Raw genomic sequence first — 13,151 nt, 5'->3', positions numbered from 1 at the left:
TGAGTGTGTGTTCCTTTAAAGTTTAGGTAACTACAGCATCTGTCATTCAGTCATACAGTACCGCTTAACAATACACTGGAACAGTGTGATTGCCCAGGTGAGTCTTTAATGTGGAGCTCAGCAGAAAAACATGACAAACAAATTCATCAGTATAACAATACATGTTCCTCGCGTTTCCACACTCATTTGATTTCAAAGATATTTATCTTAAGAGGATAATAATTTGTGAAAGTCTCTGACATTTGTGGCTAGCTAGCATGATAATAAATCCATGGCTTGGAACATTTTTTAGTTAATTAGAGTCAATCAATCCAAACTTTGCTCACTTACCGGTGTGAAACCGGAGTATAATGAGCAGAAATCAGCATGGTGATTGGAAAACACAAATTACAGCTGTTAAAGAGAAACTCATCCACTTTTCTTCTGTTGATGCAAATGCCTGCTGCGAGGATTTAAAATTAGCACGGCATTCCTTTAATGGATGTTGAGGCAAAGTGCTCCTCTATAATTAAAAAACCTGTTAATATCCTCGTAGGCTAAAATAAGAGGGGTTAGTATGATTGTGTGACACCTCTTTAAAAGGACACATTGGTCAGTTGGCTATTACACAAAACAAAACTGTATCTGCTTTTATTTAGTTTTATTTAAATCATGGAACCAGTTTGCCTAACACTACTTAGATTCACTGTATGCTGTGTATATATTAAGGTGCTTTTTCCTCCCATGTTTATCCGCATTATGAGCAAATGAAGTAACCCTACATAATGGTGTGTGACCATACCAGTGAGATGGTCAGCACTGCTGCCTCAGTAAGATCATGTAGCATGTTAATGAACTTCGCTGACATATGGGACAGTCTTTGCTATTAAAGGCTGTGTATATCTCTATGTTCAGGGCTACATTCATATATTCCTGACATATTCCACGCACCTTTCATTCATGGTGTAATGATGTGAATAATGACCTGCTGATGTTAACAGTACCATCTGATCTAGGGTCCCAGACAGTAACATGACATAACCTCCCGGCTGCTTGTGTCCACGATATATATATATGACCTCACCGCTGGATGTAATTTCTTTTCAAGAGCTCTTGGAAAGGGAGAGCTTATGTTGTTGAGCTCATGTCGTCAAGGCTGGTAACAGCAGCTTGCCATTGTATTAATTATTGTCAGGGAATCCAAGGGGTGTAGATAATACAGAATGCACTGGTTGGTCCCATTTGTTTCACTTGTCAGTGGAGTGAATAATTGGGAGTGCTGACCATATTAGACACAGAGAATTTCTAAAAGATACGACTCAAACTGTTGCAACACAAAAGTACTGCTTGGAAATTAAAAAGCTTAATGTGTGAGAATTTCAAATCAGTATGGAATAATTTACCAGCTTCTCATTGCCAAAGGAATTTACTGAAGTTTAACTCTGACAGCAGTCATTCTGATACACAATGAAACTGCTCCGATTGTGAGGGAAACTGTTTACTGCGTCCTACTTTTTTTTGTTTTGTTTGTCCAAGAATTAAGTTTCTTTTGGTGAACGGCAAAAAACGTTAAGTGTCAGATATTTTGCACCCTGACTTCATTCTTCAAAGATTTGAGAACATTGATACAATTCTAGTAGAAGAGGGGTTGCTAATACAATGGGGCTCATCTTGCAATTCTCCCAAGGAATAACTATCAGTCCTGCTACAGCAGCTTCAGCGTCCCTAGGTGACCGCGCCACTGAGCCCGTGTTCGCTCCATCGCACCCCACTCCACGCCTGCTGCCACCCTGAAGGTAGATGCATCACGCTGGGGAGACTGCACAACAGCAGCCCCCTCTCCTCCAGCCCCCAAACCTTCTCCACGGCACAGTGGCCTCCTGCGGCCCCTATACACAACTTTGGGTCTCCATTACAGCCCCGGTCCCAGCAGCCCAGACTCTCCCTCAGGTGAGTCTCCATACCACCTCCGTGTGTCGTCCCACCTGAACTGCACAACTGGTATCCTTTTGTCATTTGAGAATGCCACAACACACACACATATTGTGCACACACACACACACACACACACACACACACACACACACACACACACACACTCTCTCTCTCCTGTGCTCACTCTGGAGGGGACACCGCCTGTTCCTTTCTGCTCACCTCCCGGCTGCCGACTGACTCTCTGAGCCGTGTCTGTGGTGGCTACGCCATGTGTGGGGATCTAGGGGTTTAAAACAGCAGGCCTCCCAATACTCCCTGAATGGCAAATATAAGTGCTTCCAATTTATTACACAGTGGACGTTTTATGAATCATCTCTGACTAACTTTGATCTGAAATGACAAGCATGTGCTAATCAGTCCCGACATCCAAAAAAAGTGCTAAAAAAAAACAGGAAACAGAAAACTGGATGGGTTGAGATTTTACAATTAATCGAAATAAACTGAACCTGCTAGTACAAATATTGCACTTTTGATGACCCTTTCTTCAATTTGTACAATTATAACAACTACCTCTGATTAAGCAGCCTGTTCCTTTAATGCCAATGCTACATTTTTTTTTAGAACTAATCTCTCTATAGTATAGTATACGGTTTGGTTTCCAAATCCAAAAATGGTGCAAAATAATTCCACACAACTGTAAACTCTTCCAAGATTGGAGAGGGAGGCATAAAGAGAGCCCTGCTTGTGTTCATACATACAGTTAACTGGAACTAAGGGTGGATCTTTAAATGTAACTTCTAAGAGCCTTGTAATGAGTATTTACTGTAACATGCAGTTTGCATTAATTTTGTCTCACCAAAGTGTTTCTGAAGAGGCTCCCCGCAGCATTTTCAGCTTTCCTCCTTTTAATATATTTTTTATCATTAAAAAGGGGCTTTAAACTGCAGCACTTTTGCTAAAACACAAATTACAACTTTCACTTTATAGGTTGCCATACCACACCACACTTAGTTAACAAAATATTTTACAAACAAGATGATATCACCCTCTCCATGATATTAATATGATATGTTCTCTGATCTGTAAACAGCTGGTTATCTTGCTTTTCCACGATAAGAGAAAGTGCTGAGGATTTACGCTTGGTGAGCACATTTGGGCTGAATCTTTCACACGTCACAAATTGCAGATGGGAAGCAGTGATCTTGAACAGCCGATCACATTTCCGTGACCATCTGACACCTTCCATTTAGGAAAATAATACTTTCTATCTTAGCATACCCCTCTGCAACAGCCAGCAAAAGGAATTATGCCTGGTAGACTTTGCTATTCACAACTTTGGAGCTTCTCCTGTTGTTTTGTTTCATTGCACTGATTAGATTAAATGTTCGCTCTTTAATCAGTTACCCAAGGCCACGATAATGCTGACAGTTTGTGTTTTGCTTCATTTTTATGTGTTGTAATGGGCACAAAATTATGCTGAAGAAAACAATAAGGAAGCATGATATAATGCAAGCATTACATATGAAGATGCGTAGTATCTGGGGGTAAAATCAGGGGCTTATTCACCGAACAGAGTAGATGGTCAGTGGCTGGGAGCTTTGTCTGCTCTTAAAAGCTTATATTATGAGTATACTGCAGTATTTAAATCTGATCTAACTGCGGTTATTTACACTAACACCCCTCCTTTTTTCATAACGTTGAAGACAAAAAAAAGAAAAAGACTTTTTACCCATAGAGGTAGATATGCTATCTGAGTAATATGACAGAAAGAAATGAGTCGGGTTAACTGGTACAGAGAGTTGTAAATCACTGTAGTGTGATTCTTTGTCTCAAAGGGTTTAATTAGTCTAGAAATTCTTCTCTTATCTGATGACCCCCCCCTCCTTCTGCACACTGCAACAACTTACAACCATAAACGCCCTGCAATCTGAAGACCAGTGGCCTCAGGAGACTGAGTTGCTACAAAGAGCTGAAAGAGTTGGAAATGGTCATTTTATTGCGTTAGAATAGCTCGCTCGAGACTTGGGTAATGTAGTGCTAACTGTGTGCTGGTAAAGATAACAATATGTGACTCCAAAGTGAAATACAGTGAATTACTGTAGTGCTGTGCAGTGTCAAGACCTCTGGAAATGAGGTAACGAAATAATCGTGGTAAACAGTAAAACAAAGTGCTTTCATAGTGGTTTCAAACCGCTAATTAATATTAGAGTAGTATAGTTTTCCTTCGGTGACGATGATTATTTGAGATGCAGCGCACAATCTAATCAGTCATCACCGCAGAGTTCATGTAGAATGAATTTCCTCGGCATAACTACAAGTTGGGGATTAGCAGGCTGTGTGCTTGTCAAACACTTGAACATCAAAACAGCATTGTGGTGCCTTCTTATTATAAATGCTACCAATGTATGGTCCGCTATTGCTTGACGGTAGCATGGCGGTGCTCTCTTTCATAGTATATGAACAAAGCCATTTATCCCTATCTGTCATTTCTTAAGTTGTGAAGTACCTGTCACTTCTGGTCCCATGGGAGTCCTACATGTAAGTGTATTTACTCTAATTGAGCTCTTTATGTAATTGACAGTTTATTCTGGCCTAATAAATCCTTTCTAACGGTTTCTGATTAGCTGTGTGAGCATTTTGTTTGCTTTTTGAGGTGATTATATCACCTTATATTCATGTGATGGGGGTAAATGAAGGAATCCTAATTTTGAGATGAGATGTTTCTGAGTTTTTGAAAGCTCTCGTTGTTGTTGAACTGTATGCAGCTATACCAAAGTGATTTGACAGATTAATAATTTAGCAATGGAACTACTTAGTGCCTCACAGCTGTTAGTTTGTTGTGGTGGTGACAGAGTGTTTGGTGCAATCCATAAGTTCATATGAGCATTCCCAACCAGGAGTTTTACTATGTGATTCATCAAGCCACTTCCTTTAGTGGATTCACTTTGATCTTATACTCTTGGAGGATCTCTGGGGGCAAAAATGCAGGTGTATGGATATAAATACTCCAGCAGGACTACTGTGCACTAATGGACACTGTATTAGGTTACAGCCCTTTGTGTTTTCAAGCCTTATGTTTTTAACAATGAACTGATCAGACATGGTAATAATGAATGAAAACAATATATATGTTCTTTATTTGTGCTTGTTGTTTGTTTTTTTTAACTTTATGTCCCTTCTGTACATGTGTGGCATTTCATAATGCTGCTTCAGTGTCACACTAAAATGTAGAAAAAAGGAGGGTATTATCTGCTTTTAATTAAACATGATAAAAGTCTGCACAGTTGTCTGTACATTGAGGTGGGTGCTGTTTATTATACAGATGTATAACTTCAGTTTGTGTAGAGCACCTTCTTTTGAAGGACTAGTAGGAGCAGAATGAGATGAGGGGTTATTTTGGCGATGGAGATTAAGGCAGGGGCTTTTTGTCATTTGTGCGAGACAAGCCATTCATCCATCCAGTTCACAGCCAAAAAAAGGCTGGTCCCAGAAATTAGCAGTTTCAGCTCAGCAGCAAAGTCGTCGGGCTGTGAAGGCAGAGAGAAATTGACTAATTAGCAATGCGCACTAAAACTTGACGGTTCTCTCTATAACAGCGAGGGAAAGACTCGGTTTTTCTCCCCCTTTCTCTTTTCTTTCTTCCATAGATGTTTGAAATCGCAGTCATTTACGCTCGACAGTTTTTACAATAGCCTTGAGCCATAATTTTGCGAGTCTCTCCAGCATCCATACCCCTGCATGGTCTCTCTCCACCGGCCATGCACGACCGTTTCTCTCCCCAACCGTGGATTTCCTATTACTCTCGTTACGACTCACTGAGCCCCAGGCCCAAGGATAATGATGTGTTGTTTCTTGGTAGCATAATTTGTCACACGTATATTTCTTCTTCTTCTTCTCTTGCAGAAAGCACAGCTCCCTCTCACACACTCACACACTTCTTGTTAATTCAGAAGAACAAATGATCAACGTCAACAAATAACCCGAAATAGTGACTTTATGAGTTGGAATCAATGGTTATTTTGAGACGCCATAGACTTTAAAGGAAAAAGGACATTTCTTAAAAGGAGAACAAAGGAAAATTCAAGTGAGATTATTGGGAACCCGAAGCTTACTTTCCTTTTTTTTGGTCAAGAGCTGAAGTCAGGTAAGTTTGGCTCCTTCTCAGGCAAGCTGCTCACATCATTTAGTTGTGACAGGCGCTTTTAGAGAATCTGGCGACAACGGTTACGGCACGCTTGTGTCAAGTTTACACACATTACGCACATGGAAATAGCTTTTGTAACAGTCTAAGTATGAAAAAGATATGCACATCCCATTTAACTTTAGCGAAAGCTGCATTTCAGTGAATATTTTGTCGATACTCACGTCCGCTTAACTCAGGTAGGCTAAAAAAGCAAAACGCACCCGTACCGCTGCTGACGGCTCGGAGACAAACTAATTGCTTTTGTATGACTCCGTAAATCTGTGCGATGTGTAATGTCCTCATTGTGGGGGTGTGCAGCAAGGCAGGAGAAGGGATAAGTGTTGGCTGAATGCTGCATGTTATCCGTCCACCGTAGCGGCTGCCTCTTTTTTCCTTATCCGACAACTTCAGCCGCGTTACCGAGGGGGGAAAGCGCCGCAGCATCTCCGTATCCTCCGATTTTTTTTTCTTTTCTTTTTTTTTTGTTTTGACAGCGCCCTTCAAACATCAGCCTCCATTTAAAACCATCCGCTTCTTGAGTTAAGAATGAATAAGAGTGGCACGCTGTGGGAACTGCTGCGTTTTTGTTTGTTGCTTTACGACCAGAGCTCAAAGTTGAAGGCGAATGAAGCCGTGCTGGATGTAGATTGTCGCCGGCTGGCGTGGCATGACGGCTCTTCCCCGCTGGATGGACGGGCGATCTGTTCAATAACTTATTCGAGAAATCGTTTTCTGCTGTAATAGTTGACTGATAGCGATGTATAGGCAACGTGTGTTGTGGAAATAAATGACCTGAGGTAAATGGCTTGCATGGTTTATTTGTTGCCTAGGTGGCGTTCACATTCAGGAAGTCATGTCCAGATCGGGTGATAGAACATCCACCTTTGACCCAACACACAGTGACACCCTGCTGCATGGGCTCAATCTCTTGTGGAGAAAGCAGCTTTTCTGCGATGTGACTCTGACAGCCCAGGGACAGCAGTTCCACTGCCACAAAGCTGTGTTGGCATCTTGCTCCCAGTATTTCAGATCCCTCTTTTCCTCCCATAATGTAATCAACAATGAAGGAAGCAAAGGGGACCAGGGCAGCAGTGGGACCCCTTCATCCTCTCCCGATGACAAGCTGGTGACCACCAGCACCAGGCCCATAAATAACCTAGTGCTCCAGGGCTGCTCCTCCATTGGACTACGATTAGTGCTGGAGTACCTGTATACTGCCAATGTTACTCTTTCCCTGGACACAGTGGAAGAGGTGCTGTCAGTCAGCAAGATCCTCAATATCCCCCAGATTACCAAGCTTAGTGTGCAGTTCCTTAATGACCAGATCTCTGTGCAGAACTACAAGCAGATCTGCAAGATTGCTGCACTCCATGGACTGGATGAGACCAAGAAGCTGGCCAACAAGTACCTGGTGGAGGATGTGCTGCTGTTGAACTTTGAGGAGATGTGTGCCATGCTAGATGCTCTGCCACCCCCAGTGGAGTCAGAGCTGGCTCTCTTCCAGATGTCAGTCCTCTGGCTGGAGCATGACCGGGAGACTCGCATGCACTATGCACCGGACCTTATGAAGAGGCTACGCTTTGCCCTTATACCTGCCCCAGAGTTGGTGGAGAGAGTTCAGTCTGTTGACTTCATGAGGACTGACCCTGTGTGCCAGAAACTACTCCTGGATGCCATGAACTACCACCTGATGCCCTTCAGGCAGCACTGCAGGCAGACCATGGCCAGCAGGTGAGAACGAGACAGATAAACACTCAGACATAAATTCACACAATCACACCACAGAGCTGTTTGAGACTGGGCAGTGGGTAATTAAATGCCTCCCACTTGTTAAATTTGAACAAATTACAGACACAAGCATTATGCACTTGCTCATGTATTGATCCCACCGCCTGTTTAATGTAGAGCATGTAGGTGGTCGGTGTAGACCATGTAGGCAGTGTGGCATTTCAGGACTAGTTCATGAGGATTTTGGTGCTCCTGTAACATAATACCTGCTGCCAGAGGTCGTGATGCACTCTGTGCTCCACTGTATCCATCATTACAATGTTCCCTCCTGTTTTACAAAAGAAAACATGTCTTTATTTCCTCACACATCTGTGCAATTACTCTCTAATCAGTGTAGACAAGATTGCTACAATCTAGATAAAGGTTATGCATTTGATTTGTAGCAACTCTCTTGAATACAATTTGAAATGCTGTAATTGAATTGTGACCAGAATTAAATGGTAATTGCAAGATGCTTATGATCCAAGTACAGAGATGCCCTGTTACTGATATTAAAATGAAGACAAATATAATACATTCAAAAATGTTTTTTGTTTTTTGTTTTTTAAATTTGATTTGATCTTTAGAATTCCTTTTCATGAATTGGACAATGCTGCTTACATTCGTGTTGCATGCACGTGTCTCACTCACACAAAAACATGGCTTACTTTCATGTTTGTCCTGATCTGCACTTTTAGGGCTGGTTAGTACATGGCTATTGTCTCTTATGGTGACAACTGATCACAGTCAGACAGCTGAGACTTTTTTTTTTAAATCGATAGTATCAATATTCAGTTGTTGTTGTTTTTTTTTTTTTTTATCACTACACTTGTGAGCCTTGGGGAAAAACAACTAAAAAAAATTGTGACACAAGAGAATCTAAACTTTATGAAAACATTTGGAAATTACTGAAATAATCAGGACATAAAACCATTCTACAAGTACCTACTTGTACATTATCCCAATAATATATCTGATCCCACATATGGACCTAAACGAGCAAAGATTCAGGAATCCTCATAATTAGTTTCACATGCCACTGTTTCTCTCCCCTCAATTAATCACCATTATCTATGTCCAGGGGCTCATTTGCATATGAATAACCCTAAAACACTTCCGATTGGGCCAGCATGAGGGAGAATACACCGAGGCGACGGTGACTTACCCAAGCATAAAAAAGTAAAATATGGGAAAGGGAAAAAGGTGAATGTGTCTGAATCTAAAGGCCAGCTACTCTTAATGTTTTAGTGCATATTGTGATAAATTGGTAGATTTGTGTTGAAATCCATTAGGAGCCAGATAATGGTCATTGATGTGCAGTAAAGTGCACGGCTTTGAGGTTATATATCATATACAAACAGCAGGAAATTTCCAACAATTGGCTAAGGCATGTCACATGAATCACTGTAGCCAATGAAATGGAGACATTGTATAGGCAGGTTTATGTTCTCAATTGTGCTTTTAGCCTCCAGCATGGCACCCTACAGGACTGTCCTCGCTTCACAGCTAATTGAAAAGATATCTTTAGAGTGCAATAACGATCCAATAACACATCAAAACGATTGAGCAATTTTTATTAATCACAATAAATGTGGTCGCATATTTCCTGATTAGCAATCTTGAGTTTAGTAGAAGTACTTGGATAAGAAGCAGTTATTCATCTAGCTGTGCATTTATTCTTTATTTTATTCACAGATTAATTCATTCATACAATCAGCATCAGCAAAGTGAAAAATAAAAATACTCCAGGGAAGCTCTGTTAATATCGTCGTAGTAAATCAAGGAATTAAAGGTGTCAGGTTGAAGCTGTGCTTGTGTTTTTGTGTTTGCATGTTTTATTCCAGGCCTTAATATGTCTTTTATTGCATGTTATTGAACACTTGTCCGCACACCCACACTTTTGACATTGCAGAATCCGTTCCAATAAGAGGATGCTGTTACTGGTGGGTGGTTTGCCTCCTGGACCTGATCGTCTCCCCAGTAATTTGGTCCAGTACTATGACGATGAGAAAAAGACATGGAAGATCCTCACAAGTGAGTAGAAAGGCTGCGATTTAAAAAAATTTATATATTTTTTTACATTTATTTATTTATTTATTTATTTATTACCTGAGGCATCCCGTGTTACTGGCTTTTATGATGAGAAATAGTTGTTCCTTTGGATGACTTTAACACTGGTTAATTTTCACCAAAAATGAGGGACAAGAGTTCCCTAAATCCTTCAGGTAATAATGTGTCACTATCACTTTTAATATAAGTTTTTAATCAGAGCGTGACTTCACAGCACTGTGGAGCGTCATGCATGCTTTCCCTTGTTTTTTTGCTGATATGTGCTGGCAGGATGCACGATGAGATTTACTTGAATCTAATGATCTATTGTGGCTGAGACAGAACGTTAAGGAGTGACATCTTTTCCCAATTACTTTTAAATGCAGCGTGATTACTCGTTCATATTGATCAACTCATAACACTGAATTAACCCACACATGGTAATACACGACGTGGCAGTTTAGCCTGTTGACCTGGTGTCGCTGTTGATATTGGGTTTACTTAAGGTGAATAAATAGCACAGAGGGGTTAGTGGAACACTGCAGCTTAAATGTTGATGTCAACCATTCTTCGGTAACAGGGACAACAATGGAAACAAAAGCAAAAATAGATTTTATCTCATTTTATCTTATTTTTTAATATTATAATGAAGGCAAATTGTGATAATTTCCTAGAAAACCTTTGTGAGATTTCAAACACATCCCTGCTGCACTCTCCGCTGTAGAGTGCACTATGCTCTTCTCTCTCTTTCTGTCTTCCCTGACCTTTTTAAGGCTCACTACTATATTGTTGCCATATTGCAAAGGTCAAAAAAAGAGCTAATGAGAGACCGCGTTTCTCCTTTGCCCCATCATTGCTGGACATATTGAGTTTTTGTCCTGTGTTTTGGTTGCAGTCATATCTCAGGATCACCTATCCATTCATATATATTAGCTATAGGTCTGCTTTCTGTCAGCTCGGCCCTGTGCAGTTTATGTTCTCCCTTTATGGTTCAAATTTGAATAAATCTGGTTTTATGCTTTTGCTGTCGGGTCTTAAAATCACCAGCAGTCTCCGACATGGTTTCTTCCTCTGCTCAAATCATAACATTTCCTGGCAGCAGTGTGATGTTTTAGCTCATGTTTGTCCAAACCTATTAGAGCTTTTTTTTTTTTTTTAACTGAAGGAGCCTTGCATACACAACAGCCTGAAGCTCGCTGTTTATGTTGTTTTTGTTGTTGTTGTTTTTGTCATTAAACTCTCACTCACTGGTACAAACTGCACCAGGCAAAAGGTCAATAGGGATTTCCATCACTCAGAACTAAAAAAGTTAACACTCAAATGGTCCGTGGCCAAGTGGAAGGACAAAACTGCAAAATCATCCCCTTAACACATCAGTGACCACCTGATGTAGCCTCCTCACAATGGATGTGGAATAGAAGATTATTAACATTCAATCATAACTTTTCAATGAGCCGAAACCTGAGAGGGACAGCCTTTGATTAAGACATTCATCAACACAATTTGGGAAGAATCTGATCTCTTTCAGTGTATCTGATGTACACACTGCTCGGTGATTCCAGTGTAAAGTTTGCCATCTAGTGTACCCACAGCAGCGTGGACCAATGCAAGACAAAGGCAGGCACAGATTCAGCCACAATGCTAGGTTGTTCTTTTCTTCTTCTTTAAACCAACCTAATATTAAAAAATCTGGATCTCCATGCTGCATGTATGGTGTCCATGCAGCATGGCCTAGAACAAAGGAATTCAGCTCAGTGGGATGCAATTGTAGCGGTGTTAAAGGCACATCAGAGATGGAGCAGCAGTGGTGCATTAGCTGTGGAGTCATTCAACCGACCCTGACTGTGCCTCTATGCAGAGGTTTCTGACTCCCTCTAGTGAGCCCTAGAGCTCACTGTAGACCGGAGTGATGGCGTCCATCTCATAGAGGACGTGCTCATCCTGCCCTCCTATGGCTTTTCACACTCTTGGGTTAGTGGACAATTTGGGTTAAAAGGGCACAAATAGGTTAATCGGATTCACTTTCTCAGGTATAAATACTGTAGAAGGAAAAATAATTAATGCATTTATTTTTCAGTGCACAAGATTAGCATAGTAATTCCAGTTATTATACCCTGCTACTGTAATTATCTCTCCGTTCACCTACAGTATATCCCAAATGTCCCAAAACCCACTGCAGTACTCTAGATACTGTGGTCTGTGACATATTGTAAAGCAATAATCTTCTTCTCACATGGGTACGAGATGATTTTTAGTATGAGTACAAGTCACTAGACATCAAATAAAAAGCCGCCCATCCATGTCCTATATACTGCTGACTGAATGATAATGTAAATAGCATGTAAGGGAATTTGGCAGTCGTATGGCACTCGTCTTTGAGGTGCACTGGAGGCAGGCAACCTAATTCCCTCGTTTGAGATAAAGCTGTGTTTAGTGTATGTAGTATTAGTTCCTATCTGAGACTTCCCTCCCATAGAGGACCGGCACATGTCAGCCAGCTAGAGTGAGATTGCAGAGAGAGGCCAATTGGAAAGAAATGAGATTCAAGGCTGTCTAATTTTGCAGCAACTGTGATCCATCAGACGGTGGGGAGGTGACAGTGGAAATGACTGATGGAGACAGACAGGTGGGCTTTAACATTTCACTGATTTGTGCTCAAAAAGCACCGGGCCTGAGATTTATTGAGTGAACATGATCATGTTCATTATGACTGTCACCTAAGACCATTTCTCTACATCTCAATGGGGTCACTTTAGCAAAAGAAGATGAAGGAGAGAAAGGGAGCACGAAAACATACACAAAAGAAAATCCTCCATGAGGGGTCCTGCTTCAGCTCTGGGATGTTTATGCTATACTGCGCTAACACACGACAAGGGGTATCATCCACCCAACATTTTACTTATTGGACAGTGTTGCTAAGCTAGTTTCTAAGAGTCGAATTCCCAAAATAGAAATTGGTGACCTATCCAGTTAAATAAATGCAAGGTTACAAGTAATAATTATCTGATTATTAAGCAATCTGTCAATTACTTTCTCAATCAACTAAATAATTATTTTATCTACAGAATGTTAAAAAATGTCCATCACATTTCCAAACCAATGATATTCAGTTTACTACCACTAAATACTTTTTTTCCTGTCCTTTAAAGTGCTGGAGGTTTTTATGGCATCGTTATTCGAAATAGCTGAAGTCACATTCCTGTGACTGGATGGTCCAGAGAATACAAAACAAAAAGAG

At 40.9% G+C, this 13,151-nt stretch overlaps 1 protein-coding gene across 1 annotated transcript in view; it reads left to right on the top strand.

Annotated features, from left to right (window-relative positions):
- The first annotated feature begins 1,795 nt into the window (after positions 1 to 1,795).
- The window catches only part of klhl14 (kelch-like family member 14), a 22,262-nt gene continuing 10,906 nt past the window's right edge, over positions 1,796 to 13,151 (top strand). The window contains exons 1-3 of the mRNA XM_005721558.1: positions 1,796 to 1,929; positions 6,928 to 7,828; positions 9,777 to 9,898. Of these exons, the coding sequence (XP_005721615.1) occupies positions 6,951 to 7,828; positions 9,777 to 9,898 (1,000 nt within the window). The 5' untranslated portion in view covers positions 1,796 to 1,929; positions 6,928 to 6,950. The remainder of the gene's footprint in view (positions 1,930 to 6,927; positions 7,829 to 9,776; positions 9,899 to 13,151) is intronic.

Source organism: Pundamilia nyererei, unplaced genomic scaffold, assembly GCF_000239375.1.
Source record: "Pundamilia nyererei isolate P.nyererei 1_Seehausen unplaced genomic scaffold, PunNye1.0 scaffold00004, whole genome shotgun sequence".
Taxonomy (NCBI): Eukaryota; Metazoa; Chordata; class Actinopteri; order Cichliformes; family Cichlidae; genus Pundamilia; species Pundamilia nyererei.
The sequence above is the reverse complement of the archived record's forward strand: the minus strand, read 5'-3'. Positions and strand labels throughout refer to the sequence as shown.